Genomic DNA, 17,029 nt, shown 5'->3' on the forward strand with positions numbered 1-17,029 from the left:
GCGTGACCCCGGGATGTCGAACGGGGATGCTCCATGGCAGGGAAGCGCTTTGTCTCCGCCTGCCCCCTCCCCGAACCCTCTCTCGGCGGCAGTGGTGTTCCCCTGGCTAATCGTCACTGCTCTTCCCCTCCAGCCCCTGAGTTCTGCTGCTCCCAGGACAATGGGAGAAGACAGCAGCCTCTGCTCATCCTCCTCCACTCCGTTCCCAGAACCACCAGTGCTCCCAGTGCCGAGTAGGATAGGGTGGGAAGAACTTTGCTGAGATCTATGGAGGGATGCTCCGTGGCATCCTCGTGGGGATGACTGTGGTTTGTGGTGAGGGAGAAGCAGGAGGAGGAAAAGGACGTGGGGTGTGAAGCCTGGTTGTAAGCAGACTTCCCCTTTGTGCTGAAATTCAGCTGCAAGAGGCAGCTCCGTCCGTGGGGCTGGTGTGGAGTGGGGGAGGCCAGGCTGAGCAGCCAAAACAGGGGGGGCAGATTTGTTCCTCTCCAGGTGTTGTCTCTGTCCAGGGCTCCCTGGGACGTTGCCAGGCTGTGGCTTGTAGATCCCCTGCAAAGGGCAACGCCAAAATGTCCCGGAGAAGTGCCCACTTCTGCTGATGACAGCGCAGGAGCCGAGGCTGGGTCCTGCACCTCCAAGGGGGGATTTTGGCATTTGCTTTCCGGGGCAAGTTATGCACCCCTGAAAGTGAGCTCCCTCCACTGTGACACTGGGTCCCTGCAGCTGTCAGCCTCAGCCCTGGGCAGTGCTGGTGGCATATTTGTCACCTCTCCTCAGCCCTTCTCCCCATAGCTCTGTGCTGGGGCCTTGCAAAGGGGGCCTCAGCTGCTGTGTTCTCATGCACCCACATCCCCACCTCAAACCAGAGGAGCTGATAGGGATTTTACCCTCCCTCCAAGGATTAAAACCCACCCAAATCAAGGCAGGTTTCTGCAAGGTTGACTGGGGTAGTCTCCCTGCCCAGTCCCACACCTGGGATGTTTCTCTTGAGCACAATAACACTGGTAAAAGCATCCAGTGCCTTCACCTCTTCCTGACACCTTCCTGGCTTAGCTGGCCATTGAAAGCAAGGGCTTTGGCCAAGCTGTTGGATGATCACAAGAAAACCTCCATCTTGCCCACTGACCTGTTGCTTGAAGGGCTTTCATGGGGTCCAGCTGAGCTAAGCAGCCTGGCCTGGGGGTCTCCAGGCTGGATCTCAAACCCAGAATTGCCTGTCCATGCTGTGAGCCAGAGCAGCAGCAAGGCAACGGGATCTGCTGCTGCTGGTAATCCTCCCAGCTTTCATTAGCTCTGTATGGAGCCACGTCCTTTCCCACCCCATTTCATGTACCTGGAAGACACGTGAGTTCCCAGGCAGCTCCCCCCACCATCTCCCAAGAGGCTGCTTCTCTCCGTGCAAGGGCAAGGGGAAGACCTCCACCTGCAAAGTGGGATGGGGCATCCCTGCTCCAGGGATGCTCCACATGTGTCAGACCTGGGTGATGTTCCCATAGGCATATCTGCAGCCACCCCAACCAGAGCTGTTATGAGCTGAGGGCTGAGGGCTGGCTGCAAACCCCCCTCCTCCCTCCTGCTTGCAGGAGCAGTGTTAAGGGAAGAAATACAAAAGGCATTGAGGGGGAGAGCAGAGCCAGAGGCAGCCTGGAGCAGCACTGTGCCCTTCTCTGTTGCCACTGGCCTTAGGGCTGAAAGCTGTTTATTTGCATCAAACCTGCAGGAAATGAGTTCTTCCAGGAGTTTCTGTCCTTGCTTGCAGTTGTCAAAGGGGTTTGAGTGTGCCAAAGTGCTGGCATGATCATTGTTTCTGCAGGAAATGGTGTAACACAAGGCTTGTTGTTCTGCCTCCTCTGAGCCTCCCTGCCAAAGCATAGGGGCTGGAAAGCTTTCCTGGATGGCGTGCTCCTCCCGGCATCATGTCCAGTGGGAACAGAGGCCTTGAGATGGGCTTATTTCAGAGCCAGGGGCTGCTGAGGCTGGAGGAGATGCTCCCAGCATGAGCAGCTGCCTTCGTCCCATCTCCCTGGGGCTGCTGCATGGTGACCTTGGCAGGCACCAGTGCAGTAACATGAGCTCCTGGGGGGAAACCCATCCACATGGGCCACTGGCGCTTGGCCAGGAAGTGCTGCCTGGGCAGCCTCCATGGCAGGAGAACGGGTGGCTGGTGGGACAGCACGCCTACACTCTCCAGTGAGGTTTGTAGTGCTGCCTCAATTTCCCCAGGCTCATTCTGTCCTGCCAGCAGCACTCAGGGGAAGAGCAGAAAGCTGTCCCCAGGTCTCACAGTCCTGTCACAAATGCAAAGGTCATGTTCTCCGTCCTCACGCTGCCACTCTGGGGTCTGGTGGGTGTCAGCTCCTGCTCTGCTTGGCTGGATGCCTTATCCTATGTCTGCCTAGGAAGGAAGAGGTTAAAATGCCTGGATTTCCTGACTCTGATGCTGGGAGGGAAGGTGACCTGCAGAATTGCTTTGCAAAGCACAGTTCTGGTGTTGGGAAACTTCTGGGTGAGACCAAACTTGAAACGCAGCTAGAATTCAGCCTTTCCAGCCCAAATTTAAGCCCAGGCTTAACCAAGTTGTTTTCCCTGCCCCCATGCCTCCCCCCCCAGGGCAGCTTGGCTCATTTATTGCATCCTTCCCACTCCGGTGTCCCACTGCAGGGGTGGCTGCCACCTTTGGGGGGCCGCCAAGTGCCCAAGGTAACATTGAGTGGCAAGAGGGCAAAGAGCGGTGGTTCAAAGGTAGGAGCACTCTGTCATCCTGAGCCGGATCCTCCTTGGCAGTGCCGTGTCTCTGCCAGCTGCTTTGCTGGGGTGGGGGTGCCTTTCACAGCCCCAGGGCTTGGCGACAGTGACTGGAAAGGGCAAAGCTTTGTTCTTCATGCTTGGGCTGGCGAGACAGAGGGTGGCACAGGCTGATGCTGGGGGGGATGGTGCCGGGAGCAGGAGACAGATGTAAGGAGTGCTAGTCTCCTGGGACATGCCCAGGGGAAATGTGCTGCACCGCCCTTCCCATGGGTTCCTTGGCATTATGGGGCCATTCATATGGTGGTTTGACTTTTTTTGTTTCCTCACTGGTGCTTCCTCTGTGCTAATCTGCTTCCACCTGCTCTGGGAGTGGCAGAGGTAGAGGAGAGGGAGAAAGTCTCCTCACTCCCAGTTGCTGAAGCCAGGCTGGCAGGACGGATCCAATCCTGCTGCCTCCTGCCCCAGGGCTGGTCTTGCTGGGTTTTGGGGCAGCTGTGGTTGGTTCCTAAAGCCAGGAGCCTCTTCCCAGCCCCCCCGCAAGGCCAAGGGTGAAGAGGAAGGAAGCGGTGTCTGTGCTCCAAAACAGCTTGCTCTGCTCTCAGCTGCTGCAGGTACACGCTGTATGGAGGAAGCCACTTACTGCCACCACAGCCCTCCCCATCCCCTCCCCTGATGTCACCCTGGCAGGATGACACCGTGGCTCTCTGGGTACAGCATCCGGGGGAGTTTCCACCAGCCACTGCCAGAAAGGGCCCAGATTTTGATAGTGCCATCACCCAACGGCACCCGCAGCTGGGAAATCTAGTGCTGAGACAGCAGGGCTGGTACTGGGTGGGTTTTGGGATGGGGTCCAGGAGAGTCCCCTCCCTGCTGATCTCTGCCTTTCCTCACCAGGCTTTCGGGTGACGCGGGATGAGCGTGCCAGCTGATGAGCCGGGCAACGTGGCCCATGCCATCTTTGAAAGGTTCCTGCATGCAGGGGAGTGCCAGGAGGTGCTGGGCTGCTTTGGGGAGCTGTGCCAGCAGCTGGGGCTGCAGGGCAGTGGGCTGCAGCTCTACCACAGCCTCAAGGCTGCCCTCAACTACTGGAGTGCCAAGGCCCTGTGGAGCAAGCTGGATAAGAAAGCCGGGCACAAGGTTTACGACCAGGGCAAGGCCTGTGCCAGCACCAAGGTACCGAGGATATGGGGCAAGGGATTTGGGTTCCTCCCTGCGCTGTATCCTTGTTCCCAGGGTGAGAGCATCCCTTGGGGCACTCTGCCCCTCACCCCTGGGGGATGCAGGATGTGCCAGGCAGAAGGTTGATGGGGTTTAATGGGACAGAATGTTAACTAGCGCTGCTCCACTTTGCATGGTGTGATGCCACCTTGATGCCACCTAGCCAGCAGCATCCTTCTTTCTCCCAGCTGCTCTTTGCTGAGGATGTCCCATGGGAGGGCTGCAAAGGGACAGAGGGACCTGACAAGCCCCTTCTGGGAGACAGGAGTATGCTACAGTAGGATGTACCCCTGGGGCTGGGGTTCCCCTGTCCCACAGCTGATGGCTTTTGTCCCCACTGCTGTGCCCCATCATCCCCTAGCCCTGTGCAGAGGCTGCCAGGAGACCAAACCGGTGTCAGGGCTGCAGTAGACCTGTAGCCTTATCTCACCCAGTGCTTTAATTGCTGTCATTGCCCTGGGCAAAGGCAAGGTTCAGGGCATGGTGGGGTCACCTCACAGGGCCCCCTGGTTTGCAGGGAGAACCACTGCTTGCAGGTGAAGGGCTGGGAGGGCCAGATCCTGACCTGGGGAGCGGGGACGTGCTGCCTGCGGGAGTGCTGAACTCCCTGGGGGTTCACCGAAACCCCTGCTCCGGGGACTGCCCGCCCCCCTCACGCCGCCCATCCTATCCCGTGGCAGTGCCTGGTGGTGGGAGCCGGCCCCTGCGGGCTGCGGGTGGCCATCGAGCTGGCACTGCTGGGTGCCCGCGTGGTGCTGCTGGAGAAGCGGGACTCCTTCTCCCGCAACAACGTCCTGCATCTCTGGCCCTTCACCATCCATGACCTGCGGGCACTGGGCGCCAAGAAGTTCTATGGGCGCTTCTGCACCGGCACGCTGGACCACATCAGTGAGTCTCAGGGGGATGAAGCTCTGCAACCCCGCATCCTCTCCTGTGGGGAGCCCAGGGAGTGCAGCCCCGAGTACCCCTCTCCCCTCCCAGGTATCCGGCAGCTCCAGCTGATCCTGCTGAAGGTGGCTTTGCTCCTGGGGGTGGAGGTGCACATCAATGTGAAGTTTGAGGGCCTTGTTCCCCCCCCACACAAGGCAGGTATGGTATTACTGCAGGGTAGGTGGTATCCCTGGGGACAAGAACAGGGAACAAGATGCAACCCTCTCCCTGCTCTCTGGAGCAGGTCCCAGCTGAGAACCAGCACACTTATGACCATCCCCCTCCCTGCAGGTGGCTGGCAGGCTGTGGTGCAGCCCAGTTCCTCTCCCCTCACCCACTACAAGTTTGATGTCCTCATCTCAGCTGGCGGTGGCAAATTTGTCCCTGAAGGTGACAAAAGGAGTCCCTGCAACCTGTGGACCAATAAGGGGGACTGGGTGGGGGCTCATACCTCTCCTCTCCTGCAGGGTTCAAGCGGAAGGAGACACGGGGGAAGCTGGCCATCGGCATCACCACCAACTTCATCAACCGCCACAGCCGGGCCGAGGTGGAGGTGGCTGAGATCAGCGGTGTGGCCCGAATCTACAATCAGAAGTTCTTCCAGAACCTCTACAATAAAACGGGTCGGTGGTCCCAGCCCCAGCACAGGTGGTGTTGGGAGTCCCTGTCGACTCCTGATGCAGCTGGAGGCTCAGCCCCAGGATGTCCCCTGTGATGGGATGCATGTCCCCACATTGTACCCCATCGCAGGGGCCATCTGGTGGCTGAGCTCAGTGCAGGGGCTCCTTGTGGCCCTGGCTTAGCCCTTTCCCCATCACCAGGCATTGACCTGGAAAACATTGTATACTACAAGGATGACACTCACTATTTTGTCATGACGGCCAAGAAGCAGAGCCTGCTCAAGAAGGGAGTCATCCTCCAGGTAAGAAGGGCAGGGTCTGGCCCTGGGATCCCACAGTGATGGGCAACTGAAAGCCTGGAAGGTGGGATGCAAGTCGTGGGTGCTGGTTTGATTGCATACCCCTGGGATAGTGGGATTTTTGGCAGCTGTTGCCTGTGCCACAAGAAAAATCCTTTCAGGGGGCTCAGAGCCCAATGGCACAGCTGCACCCCAGATCTGAGTGCTGATTCAGGCTGAGGGGCAAACACCATCTCCCACATTCCAGCCAGCTTCAACCCATCCCCACAGGACAAAGCAGACATCGAGAGCCTCCTGTCCCCAGAGAACGTGAACCGGGATGCCCTCCTCAGCTATGCCAAAGAAGCTGCCAACTTTTCCACCAACTACCACTTGCCTGAACTGGAGTTTGCCCTCAACCACCGGGACCTGCCGGATGTTGACATGTTTGACTTCACCTGCATGACGCGCTCAGAGAACGCGGCGCTGGTGCGGGATTACAATGGGGCTCGTCTGCTCCTGGGGCTGGTGGGCGACTGCTTGGTGGAGGTGAGGGTCCCCCCTGTAGCACCACCTCATGTCTCTTCCTGCAAGGTGCACTGGTTGCAATATATTCCCCTCCCTAAGTGCTTCTTGTCCCAACTGCCCAGTGCACCCCATCCCAGGCTCCCCAGGTCCCAGTAGTGGCATGCCTTGGTGAGGTTATCCCCTTCTTCAGCCCCACCAAAGATTTGGGGTTGATTCAGGGTGGAGAAGCAGCCCAAATCCTCCCCAGACGCATCTGTACTGTCAGGGAGGAGATAGCCACCCATCCTCTCTCTGCGCGTCCGCCGCCGCTCCCACTTTCATCCCCAGCCAAGCCCGACAGCCCTCAGCCTCCTCCCAGCTGCCCTGACCAGCCATGCGACTCCAGCTCCAGCTCTGCCTTTCCCTTTGCAGCCCTTCTGGCCACTGGGGACTGGGGTGGCAAGGGGATTCCTCGCCGCCTTTGACGCAGCATGGATGGTGCGGCGGTGGGCAGCTGGGACCCCCCCACTGGAGGTGCTGGCTGAGAGGTGAGTGTCCCCATCCTGCTGGGCTGGTTCTGGAGTGGGCAAGAATGGTAGCAGTGACCCAAGCCCTTTCCCTTGCACCCAGGGAGAGCATCTACCAGCACCTCTCGCAGACCTCCCCAGACAACACCAACAAGAACATCAGTCAGTACAGCATCGATCCGGCCACACGCTACCCCAACATCAACCTGCAGGCCATCAAACCCAGCCAGGTACCTGGCCAGCTCCTGCCACAGGACAGCCAGCCAGCCCAGCCTCCCTGGCAGTCAGGGTGACACTAATTTGCACGGTTCCCTGTCCCCAAAGGGTGCAAGGCTGAAGCTGTTAGTTCCCAGGTTGTTGAATACGTTGTCCATTGTGGATGCAGGAGGGTTCTGGAGAGTTATGGAGGGATCCAGGTGTCTCCCTTGCCAGGGCCAGCTCACCTGCATGGTGCCATTGGCTCTGTGCATGTGGTGACCTACCACTGGCATGTTCCCACTGGCAGGTCCGGGACCTCTACCTTGTGGGCATAGCGGAGGTGGACCACAAGAGGAAGAGTGACAACCAGCTCATCACTGGTAGGAGCAGCCAGTCCTGCCCTAACCCCCTGCAGCAGCTCCCCCATTCCTCCCTGAAGCTCATGCCTGAGTAGCTCCTGCCCTGATTTTCCTCCCCATCCTTGTTTCTTGTGCCTTGGCCTGTGTTCAACTGTCTGACTGCATTTCTGTCCCAGTGGCATCTCTGGTTTCCCTCTGCTCCCCATGTGGGGACACAGCCCCCCACTGCCTTCTGGGGAGGAGGCTGCCTTCCTCCTAGCCCACACCAATGCTGAGCCATGAAATATTGACAGATGCTTTATGAACCCATTTATCGAGCCTTGCAGGGGTGGTTGTGGGGGTAGCAGGGGGAGTCTCAGGTCACTCCCATTGGACCCCTCCCCAATTAAATTGGTGATCCTGCGATGGGAGGCAGACGGGGGGTGTCCCCTGCCTCTGTAGGATGGAGACACATATGCTGCCTCCCCAGCAGCCTCTGGAGACGTCTACGAAGAGCTGCTGAGCTGGTGCCAGGCCAGCACAGCTGGGTACCGTGGCGTGGCAGTGACCAACTTTACCACCTCCTGGACCAGTGGCTTGGCCCTCTGTGCCCTCATCCACCGCTTCCGCCCTGATCTAGTGTGAGTGTCTGGGACCCCTCAGGACCTCCTCCCCTGCAGAGCCCACCCTGATGGCACCCATGTCTCCCCCCAGGGACTTTGACTCTGTGGACACCCAGGATGCTGTTCGGATCCACCAGATGATGCTGGACATGGCAGAGCAGGAGCTGGGCATCCAGCCTGTCCTCTCCAGCATTGAGATGGCCACCATGACAGAGCCTGATCACCTGGGCCTCATCACCTACCTCAGCCAGTTTTATGAAGCTTTCAAGACCTCACCAGGTGTGAGATTTTGGAGGTATTTGTCCCATCCTGGGCCCCACTGGGGCTGGCTGGCTGCTCCCCTCTTTGTAGAGTGGGTCCCACCAACGTGGCCATGTCCTTCTGTGCAGAGGTAGAGGAGGTCAGCAAGAAACCACTGTCTCCCCACGGCACACGAGGGGCCATCCTCTTCCTCAGCAAGCTGCAGAAGAGCCGGAACCTGACACGCAAACGCACCCAGGTGAGGGACCCCCACCCAGATTCTCCTGACACACCAAAACCCTGTCCCCCTCCCCATCCTAGCCACTCCCTTTGCATTTGCAGGACAGTGCCCAGAAGGATGCTGAGGCCAAGAGGAGCCACAGGGATACTGAGGTGGGTCTGCCCCAGGCACCCCGAGGAGTGCTCTGCAGGGGTGCAGCTTTCCTGGGGGGAGAGTGGGGGGCTGACCCTCCCCCTTGGGTCACTCGTAGCTGGACACAGGACTGGATGGAGACACTCTGGACAGTGCCCATGAGCCGCTGCAAACCACCATGACGGACCCAGGGCAGGTTGGTCCTTGTGTCACCCTGAGATGGGGGGTTCAGCTATGTAGGTGGCACTGGGGAGGACACCAGTGGCTGTCAGGGCTAAGCCAAGGGCTGGGACCAGGGCTATGCGAGCAAACGCCCACGGGTTCCTGGCTCCTCCCTGCTTGTTTCCTGACCCAACTGGTTTTCCAGAGCCAAGACTTGCCGCTCCCTCACTGGTGCCAGCAAATCCAACCTGAGCACCCAGACCCGTCTCTGCAAGAGGGGCAAAACCCCCACTGCACACCTATGGCTGCCAGCAAAGCCGCGGGGCAGGGTGGGTGCCAGGACCCTGGTGCCACCCCAACCTGTCCTCTCCCCCCACAGCCGCCGAGAGAGAGGGCAGGGGAGAACAGCGATGCCTGCTACTTCTGTGGCAGCCATGTCTACATCCTGGAGCGAGCTAGTGCCGAGGGACGTTTCTTCCACCGTGGCTGCTTCCAGTGCCAGCGGTGTGGGGCCACCCTGCGCCTGGGCGACTACGCCTTTAACGAGGAGGATGGTGAGGCGGGTTTTGGGGAGAGGGGATGCTTGGGGCAGGACTTCTCCACCTTGCAGGTCATCATGTGAATTTGCCCCCCAGGTAATTTTTACTGCTCACTTCACTACCCCAATCTACCTGGCATGGACCTATCCCGGCACGAGACCCCAGCACTGCCTGATTTAGGGGTAAGTCACCCTAAATCGCCTAGGTGCTGGAGGAAAGACAGTGTGTGGAGGGGGATGCTTGAGCATGGCCCCCATGCTGCATCACTCCTCTGCTCTGGCTCTGCCCTAGGATGCTGATGCTGCCACTGACCCACCCTTGGATGCTGGGAGCCCATGTGTGTCCCACAAGGAGGGGGCGCCTGGTCCCCTACAGCCCACTCCAGCAGCTCCACAGCAAGGGGAAGAGCCTGGCACAGAGGAGGATGCTGTGGATGCTGGTGATGTGGAGGAGCAGGAGCTGCTGGCACAGCCCGGGGGGGATGCAAGGGAGGAGGAGGGTCCTGGAGCAGAACCCCAGAGGGTGGCAGAGGAGGGTGAGGAGAATGGGGGCAGGAGGAAGATCATCCTTACACCGCTGGAGAAGCTCAGTCTGTCCACCCTGAATCTCACCAGCGAAGCAGAGCCTGATCCTCCACCGAAGCCAGCTCGTCTGTGGCTCCAAGCAGCGCCTGAGGCCCTCCCTGCCCCATGGCAGGGTCAAGACTGCTGGAAGGAGGAGGAGGAGGAGGAACTTGACATGCAGAAAAGTAAGTGGTAGAAGCTGGAGTCTCTGGATGAGCAAAGCTCTCAGTCCCTTCAGGACCCTGCTGTAACCTGCTGTACCCCACATCTTGCTCATGAGGCACCAGCCTGAAAGGGCTCTTCTCTTGGGGCAGCTTTGGAGGAGAGTGACAGCGAGGAAGAGGAGGAGAAGGAGAAAGAGGAGGAAGGCACAGACCTTGGCATCATGGCAGAGTTGGTGAGGATTTTCCCAGAGTGGCAGTGGCCCCACCAGCTAGGTGGTAGCTGGGTCTCTTGCTGGCATCTCCTCTCACAGAGGCATCAGGTCTGGCTCAGCCATGGCTGCCGAGGCAGGAGGTGCCCGGTGCAGGGACTGACCCACCTCTGCCCATGCCACCATCTCTTCATAGTGCCTGAACCTGGGCAAAGAGGATATGTACTCCACCTGTGAGCACACACTGTCCCGCCGGGCCAGGGAAGCCCACATGAAGCGGTTCTGCAAAGCCCAGGTAACCCCCACAGGGGAGAGCTGGGTCCTCAGCCCAGCACCATCCCCTGTCCTCTCCATCTGGCTCCTGGTGGCCTTGTGATGGCAGGTGCCAGCCCACAGACGAGTGCTGCCCTTCCCTCGCAGGCCATCCAGAGACGGCTGGAGGAGATTGAGGTGACATTCCGGGAACTGGAGCAGGAAGGCATCAAACTGGAGAAGTTACTCCGGGATGAGAATGGTAAGACCAAGGTAGATGGAGCACTGTGTCCCCCATGACGGGGGTTTGCACCCCACTCACCATCTCCCTGTCCTGCAGGCAGCCCAGCTGACCAGCAGACACAGTGGACAAACCAGCTGCTGTACTTGGTCCAGAAGAAGAACAGTCTGATGATTGAGGAGTCAGACCTCATGATTGCGTAAGGCTCAGGGGGATGTTCTCTGGTCAGTGTGGGAGCTCAGCTCATCCCAGCCCCTCTCAAACCCAGCACTCAGCACACTCCTTCCCTCCCCACAGGGTGCAGGAACTGAAGCTGGAGGAGCAGCAGTGGCAGCTTGATAAGAAGCTCCGGAGTTATATGAACAGGGAGGGTGAGTGCCAGTACTTGCCATGAGAGGGGGGTCCCTGTGCATGGTGTGGGGAGCAGGCCAGGGTTGTGGCCCACTCAGCCCTACTCTGGCCCCCTGCACCCACAGAAACCCTAAAGACACCCGAGGATTGCAGGGCTGAGCAGGAGACTCTGGCGCAGCTGTTGAAGGTGGTGAATGAGCGCAACCTCCTCATCCACATCCAGGAGGAGAAGCGGCTCAGTGAGCTGCGGGCCTGATCCCCACAGCCCCTGGACCCACCAGATCCTCCCTGGGGGGACAAGCAGTGTGTGTGTGTGTCTCCTGATACAAGCATCACTCTGAGCAGCCTCTGTGATGGTCGTGATGCCTGAGCTGCTTGCAAGCACCAGCAGCTGCCATGGCGAATCCAGCTCCCTGCTTGCCAAAGCCTGTCATGGAAGGGCCAGACCTGCTGGTGGATGCCCACATGGAGAGACACTGAGAAGCACTCAGCTTTGGGGTGCAAAGAGGGTGTTCTCGCATGTGGCTGGATTGCCTTTGCCTTGTGCTTGCTTGAAAATAAGATTTGCAGGGGGCTCCAGGGGTGCCCAGCAGCAAGGAGGTGACCGTAGCCACCACAGGCAGGTCACAGGGGAGATGTCAAATGTGCAGGGGCAGCATCAGGACAGGTCCCTGGAAGCTACCCTGGGACATCCCTTCCGGCTGAGGGCATCCATCCCAGCCTGGACTGTCCATCTCTTCAAGGCTGTACAAGTGGGGGCCAATGACAGATTGGGCTGATCCTGCCACTCTGCATAGCTGCTTTTGCATGCCATGTCCACGCTGTCCCCAGCTGCTGCAGGAAACCAGGATCACAACCCCACCATGAGCCCCTTGGGGCAGGGAAGGGCATTTTGTCCAGATTGTGCCCAGGGCCTTCACTCTGTGATACCAAGGACAAGGGATGCCAGTGGCCATGTCCTCCTTGCCCCTTTCAGGTTTCTCCTGCTTGGCAATGCCACAATGGCCTTTGCACAGACCTCAGACTCCCCTAGAGTCTCCAGGTGTTGCAGGGTGGCCTCTGTGGCTGAACAGATCTTGCAGCAGCCCCAGACATGTTGGGGACGGGGGTCCCAGGGATGGGTTCTTAGCAATACCACCCTGTGTTCAGCCCTTATCCTGCCATTCCCCTCAGTGTCTCCTCCAGCTCTCCCTTGTGTTTGTACCAGCCCTACCATCCTGTTGCAGCCCCCCTCCTTTCTAATAAAGCCCCCCCGACCCGGCACCAAGGGCTAAAATACCACCTTTATTTTCTGTCTGAGTCAAATCTGGTTGTTAGAGCAGTCACCAGCGTTCCACCCCAGGCATGGGGAGCCTGAGTCTTTCAAGCCTCCCAACCAGGCCAGCAGGTCCCTCCAGGTACAAAGGGTGTATTTAAAAAGCAATAAAACCCCACGTCCATCGTTCCCACAAGGGCCAGTGCAACAAATCTACCCCCAATATCTTAATTTCTCTCAGAGGCAAATGTCAAACCTGCACTACTGCACTGGCTGCACTGTTGCCAGAAATCAGCTAAAAAAAGGATCAAAAAGGGACACAGTGGGGCTGGAGGGGTATTGTGGGACACCCACAGCCTCGGTTCAGCCATCACTGGAGGGGTATTGTGGGACACCCACAGCCTCAGTTCAGCCGTCACTGGGACATTCCTGCAGCGTCCGCAGCACCATCCGCATCTGCTCCTCAGTGCTGTGCAGCATCTTCACCTCCATGGTGTGAAACAGGTGGAGACCAGTGGCAAGAAGGAGGATGCCAATGGCAAGGAAGGCCAGCAGGCAGAAGGAGAGCTTGGGGAAGGGCTGCCCGGCGTCCAGCCCTGCCAGCGCACCCAGTGCGGCCACGGCCTGCAGCAGCAGCAGCAGCAGGGCCAGCAAGGCCATCCTGCCCGAGGAGTAGCGCTGCCGCTGTGCTGCCCGCAGCCCCACGGCCACCTCTGTCCGTGCCTCTGTCACCACATCTCCCAGCATTGGCTCTGCGGGGACAAGGGGGCTCAACAGGGTGGGACCCCTCTCTACCACTCCTATACCCCCCCTTTTTCGCATCCCCACACCCTGCCCTGTTCCATGCACCACTTGACAAGCACCACCCCAAAGGATGTCCTACACAAAAGGAAACATCCCCAGAAAACTCCATCCAACTCCATCAGTCCATCCACCAGCCCTCCCAGCACATGGTGGACGCTGGCAGCAGCCCCCCAACTTACCAGCAGTGGTGAGGGTGGCACCCGCAGCCTGTCCCTGCCTCTGGATGTGCAGTGTTGCCATCACAGCTTCATGGTCTGAGAAGGGGACGTCCATGCCCGGAGCTGCCCCTGTGGTGGTCTTCAGCTCTTCACACTTTACCATGAAGCTGGAGATGGCCTGGGTGAGGGTGCAAGGGGGTCACACCAGTTCCTCAGCCTTGCCACTCACAGCTGGTGGCGAAGGGTCCCCTGTTACCTTGTAGAGGATGTAATCGATGCGGATGCCCAGTGGGAAGGGCAGCAGCTCTGATTTGTCAGTGAAGCAGTTGTTGGGGACAAGGGTACAACCATCCTCACAGCCCTGAGACAAGTGCTTTGGTTGGTGGAGGCCTCTTGGTTTGCCCCGGGCCCCCACTCAGCCCTTGCTGCTCACCTCAAAGTGTGTGGCCTCGGCAAAGGCATCCCGCAGCCCCGTCCAGCCACGCAGCAGCCGGATGCCCACATCTTCGGGGTGCATGTTCAGGTCCCCTCCCAGCAGCACCACATCAGCCGCCTTGGAGGTGTGTCTGCAGGGGAAAGGATGGCTAACCTCCCATCCCTGTGCTGCCCTGTGCCAGACTGCAGTGATTGGGACCCACCCAGTGCTTCTCAGCCTTACTCCTGACTGGGACTGGTGCAGCTGGGAGCTCTCTGCAGTGCATACCCAGGGGCAGGGGTGACTGCACATATCCTGGGGACCTGCAATGGGGGACCCTGTGGGGCCCCCCTTGGCTGCTCACCGGATGAACTGTGCCAGCTCCCAGGCCTGCACCAGGCGGTGGGGCAGGTAGGCGTCCTTCTCCCGGCAGTACTCGGCGTGCAGCTGGTGAGAGCAGGGGAGCAAAGAGGCTGACTCTCATGCCAACACCTGCCTTGCTCCCAGGCTCCCTGCAAACCCACCCAACCTCTCTAGACGGTTCACCTAGGGTCTGGCCAACACCTTTATCTCACCCCCCTGAGGACAGCCTGGGATTCTCACCTCACTGCACAGCCAGACTGTGTGACCCTGCCCCCTCTTCCTGAGTAATATTTTATTAAATCGGTGCATAGTCCAGGACAGAGGGCGAAGAGCAGGGGTTAAAGCAAGCGGACAGCAAAGAAGTGGCACGGCCACTCATCCCCCTCCTTCCCATTGTCCCCCCCCATGCTGGGTCCTTCCCTGGGATGCTCACGTGGGTGACATAGATGTTGAAGATGATCCCTGAGATCCTAATGATGACAAGGCCAACGGATTTGCCACAAAACCAGTCCCCATGTTGGAGCTGCCAGAGAGGAAGAAGAGCAGGTTGGGGCCACTGAGGCTCCGTGGGGGTGGACACAATGGCAAATGCCTCCTGCCCCACTTACCATGTAGGGGTACCCATTCAGCGAGTACTGGTAGAGGAGCGTGTCCAGAATGGGGAACCTGGAGAAGACGCAGAGGCCGCTGCCAATCACCCCACTGCAGGAGGAGAAAAGCACAGTGAGGAAGTGCGGTCCCCAAAACCTCTGCCTCCCTCCAGCCCCGAGCCAGGAGGGCTCCATGGATGCCTGAGTCCTAGTGTGCTCCCGTGAGCATCCCACTCTCCAGACATGGGGTCTCCCACAGTGACAGAGGTGACCTACAGCACCTGCACCAGTCTCTACATGTGTCAAACACAGGACATGGCACAGCCCTGCCCACTGCCCCACAGACAGTCCTGGGGGGCTGGCCTTGTCCTTCTCACCTGCGGAAGTAATGAGAGAAGGGGTAACAGCCTCCTAGTTTCACCTTCAAATCACTGTAGTCCCGTTCACTCCACACCTGGAGAACAGTAGGATGGGCTGAGAACAGTCACGCTCACATCCCACGCTGGGAATGGGCACACTTGGCTCAGAAACTGCCCTCACCTCCTGAAGAAGCACCAGATCAAAATCCTCCTGGCGCAGCATGTCCCCGATGAGCCGGATGCGCTCCTGCCGCCGTTTGCTCAGGTAGCGAATGGCCCTGCCAGAGAGGGGTGACAGTCACAGCCTGGCAGGGACAGGGTGATGGGGGCTGTCGGGGCACACTGCCACCCGAAATGGGGGAGAGAGGGCTCCAGTACCAGTATAAGCAGGATGCAGATGGGAAAGGGCTATGCGAGGCCATTTGGACAAGAGGGATAATGCAGGGAGGCTGTCTGGGGACAGCTTCTCCTACCTGCAGATCTGAGGCAGCTCATCCTTGCTTGGGGTGCAAATGGGGGACCTTCCCTGGGGTTAACAGGCACAGAGGGGACTGGAGGCACTACTCAGGCAAGCACCTCATGACCCTCTGGGGCTAGGAGAGTGGTGTGACTCCAAAATGAAGGGGACACAAAGGTAACCCCAAAGTGGGACCCCTCTCCCAGTGTGGTGTCCCCACCCATGCAGCCCGGCACAGCCCTGGTGAACACTGGACTCACCAGCAGTTGAGGTCAAAGACACGAAGGCGCAGGGTGGGATCGCCCTCCATCTCTTGCTGGATTTTGCAGGGGCCAGAGGGCAACGCTGGGCAGGAGGGGGGGTCCCGCAGGGAGCAGACTGGAGGGACAGCCCTGGGGAGCCGGCGGAAGGTGCAGGACAGAGCCAGGGATCCGGGCTGGCGTAGCAGAAAGGCTGAGCCAAGGCAAAAGCCAAGAAGGAGGAGTGCTCAGGGTGCTCCAGCCTACCCTGGGCCTGACCCCTCCTCTCCTGTGCACGAGGCCCATCCCGAACCCCAACTTGCCCCCACAAAGGGATCCACGTACCCCGACCACCATGTGACCCTCCATCCAGTGAGTTTGGGCACCGGTGGGCCAGGGATGGCATACAGGGCTCAACCCTCTGTCTGTCAGTGAGTTGTGTTCCAGGATGGACTTTCGCCCTGGTTTCAAAACGGAGATGCGAAGCACGGGCATGGGACAACCCCACACACCTCCCCACTCGGGAAGCCCACGCATCCTTTTGGAGACTCCAAACCGCGGAGGAGCCAGAAGCTCCCTAAGCAGCTCCAGCGCTCTCCCAGCCCCAGCGCTCTCCCAGCCCTCGCTTCTCTCACGCCTGACCCCCTAAGATTATCCAGTTTCCGGTTTAGAACCGAAAAAGAGAAACTCTGGGGCTCCAGGATGCCGGTAGCAGGCGGCCGGGTGAGGGAGCCGAGCTCTGCCTGCTCCGGCGGCATTACCGAGCTGCTCGTCCCGTTCCTGCGCAGCGCTAACACCGGCGTCTCCTCCCAAGGCTGAGCCCTCCGGGCGCTCTCCGCTCCCAGCTCCCCGAGGGACGGGCGGGCGGCGCGACAGCGGCGGGACACGGAGCGGGACGGGGGAGCGGCAACAGGCGGAGCGGGGCAGCTGGAGGAGCGGGGCAACAGGCGGAACGGGGCAACAGGCGGAACGGGGCAACAGGCGGAACGGGGCAACCAGCCGAGCGGGGACGGGACCGGAGCAACAGGAGGAACGGGAGGCGGAGCGACCGGCGGGGCCGAGAGCGGACCTGGAGCGGGCCGGCAGCGGCGCGGGGCTGCGGGGACTACACGGACTACGCGTCCCGGCAGGCAACGGAGCGGAGCGGAAGGGGAAGGGCCGGGGCCGGAGCGGATGAATGGGATTGGGCCGGGTCTGGGGCCGGAGCGGATGAATGGGACTGGGCCGGGTCTGGAGCCGGAGCGGATGAATGGGACTGGGCCGGGTCTGGAGCCGGGGTCGGTGAATGGGATTGGGCCGGGTCTGGGG

At 59.7% G+C, this 17,029-nt stretch overlaps 2 protein-coding genes across 6 annotated transcripts; one reads left to right on the top strand and one right to left on the bottom strand.

Annotated features, from left to right (window-relative positions):
- Window positions 1-1,354: 1,354 nt before the first annotated feature.
- On the top strand, window positions 1,355-12,344 carry MICAL1 (microtubule associated monooxygenase, calponin and LIM domain containing 1). Of its 4 annotated transcripts, none has more exons than XM_027659571.1 (25): window positions 1,355-1,404; window positions 3,643-3,921; window positions 4,647-4,854; window positions 4,948-5,055; window positions 5,188-5,286; window positions 5,364-5,519; window positions 5,718-5,818; window positions 6,086-6,343; window positions 6,734-6,849; window positions 6,932-7,058; window positions 7,334-7,406; window positions 7,855-8,005; window positions 8,079-8,266; window positions 8,377-8,486; window positions 8,570-8,620; window positions 8,719-8,796; window positions 9,142-9,316; window positions 9,398-9,483; window positions 9,593-10,049; window positions 10,179-10,261; window positions 10,434-10,532; window positions 10,658-10,751; window positions 10,830-10,929; window positions 11,028-11,101; window positions 11,207-12,344. In XM_027659571.1, exons 2-25 carry the CDS (start codon window positions 3,661-3,663, stop codon window positions 11,335-11,337), a joined length of 3,384 nt encoding a protein of 1,127 aa, XP_027515372.1. In that variant the 5' UTR covers window positions 1,355-1,404; window positions 3,643-3,660; the 3' UTR covers window positions 11,338-12,344. The 4 variants fall into 4 exon arrangements, with proteins under 4 accessions (XP_027515372.1, XP_027515374.1, XP_027515375.1 ...); XM_027659573.1 differs by having other exon boundaries at window positions 7,858-8,005; XM_027659572.1 differs by lacking the exon at window positions 1,355-1,404 and adding an exon at window positions 2,988-3,359.
- Window positions 12,345-12,346: 2 nt separating this feature from the next.
- On the bottom strand, window positions 12,347-16,587 carry SMPD2 (sphingomyelin phosphodiesterase 2). Of its 2 annotated transcripts, none has more exons than XM_027659585.1 (11): window positions 16,483-16,587; window positions 15,743-15,935; window positions 15,207-15,303; window positions 15,044-15,120; window positions 14,685-14,778; window positions 14,510-14,599; window positions 14,078-14,160; window positions 13,732-13,864; window positions 13,555-13,659; window positions 13,320-13,476; window positions 12,347-13,088 (listed from the first exon to the last, which is right to left on the bottom strand). In XM_027659585.1, exons 2-11 carry the CDS (start codon window positions 15,790-15,792, stop codon window positions 12,745-12,747), a joined length of 1,230 nt encoding a protein of 409 aa, XP_027515386.1. In that variant the 5' UTR covers window positions 15,793-15,935; window positions 16,483-16,587; the 3' UTR covers window positions 12,347-12,744. The 2 variants fall into 2 exon arrangements, with proteins under 2 accessions (XP_027515386.1, XP_027515385.1); XM_027659584.1 differs by having other exon boundaries at window positions 16,251-16,503.
- Window positions 16,588-17,029: the final 442 nt, after the last annotated feature.

The sequence above is a fragment of the Corapipo altera genome, unplaced genomic scaffold (genome assembly GCF_003945725.1).
Source record: "Corapipo altera isolate COAL_440 unplaced genomic scaffold, ASM394572v1 77b, whole genome shotgun sequence".
In the NCBI taxonomy this organism is placed as follows: Eukaryota; Metazoa; Chordata; class Aves; order Passeriformes; family Pipridae; genus Corapipo; species Corapipo altera.

Coding starts and splice junctions, on each gene's coding strand:
- MICAL1 (XM_027659571.1), top strand. CDS start 3,661: ATGAGCGTGCCAGCTGATGAGCCGGGCAACGTGGCCCATGCCATCTTT. Junction 10,262..10,433: donor TTGGCATCATGGCAGAGTTG/GTGAGGATTTTC, acceptor ATCTCTTCATAG/TGCCTGAACCTGGGCAAAGA. Junction 11,102..11,206: donor GAGTTATATGAACAGGGAGG/GTGAGTGCCAGT, acceptor CTGCACCCACAG/AAACCCTAAAGACACCCGAG.
- SMPD2 (XM_027659584.1), bottom strand. CDS start 16,479: ATGCCGCCGGAGCAGGCAGAGCTCGGCTCCCTCACCCGGCCGCCTGCT. Junction 15,304..15,742: donor GTCTTTGACCTCAACTGCTG/GTGAGTCCAGTG, acceptor CCTCTCTGGCAG/GGCCATTCGCTACCTGAGCA. Junction 13,660..13,731: donor CCGAGGCCACACACTTTGAG/GTGAGCAGCAAG, acceptor CACTTGTCTCAG/GGCTGTGAGGATGGTTGTAC.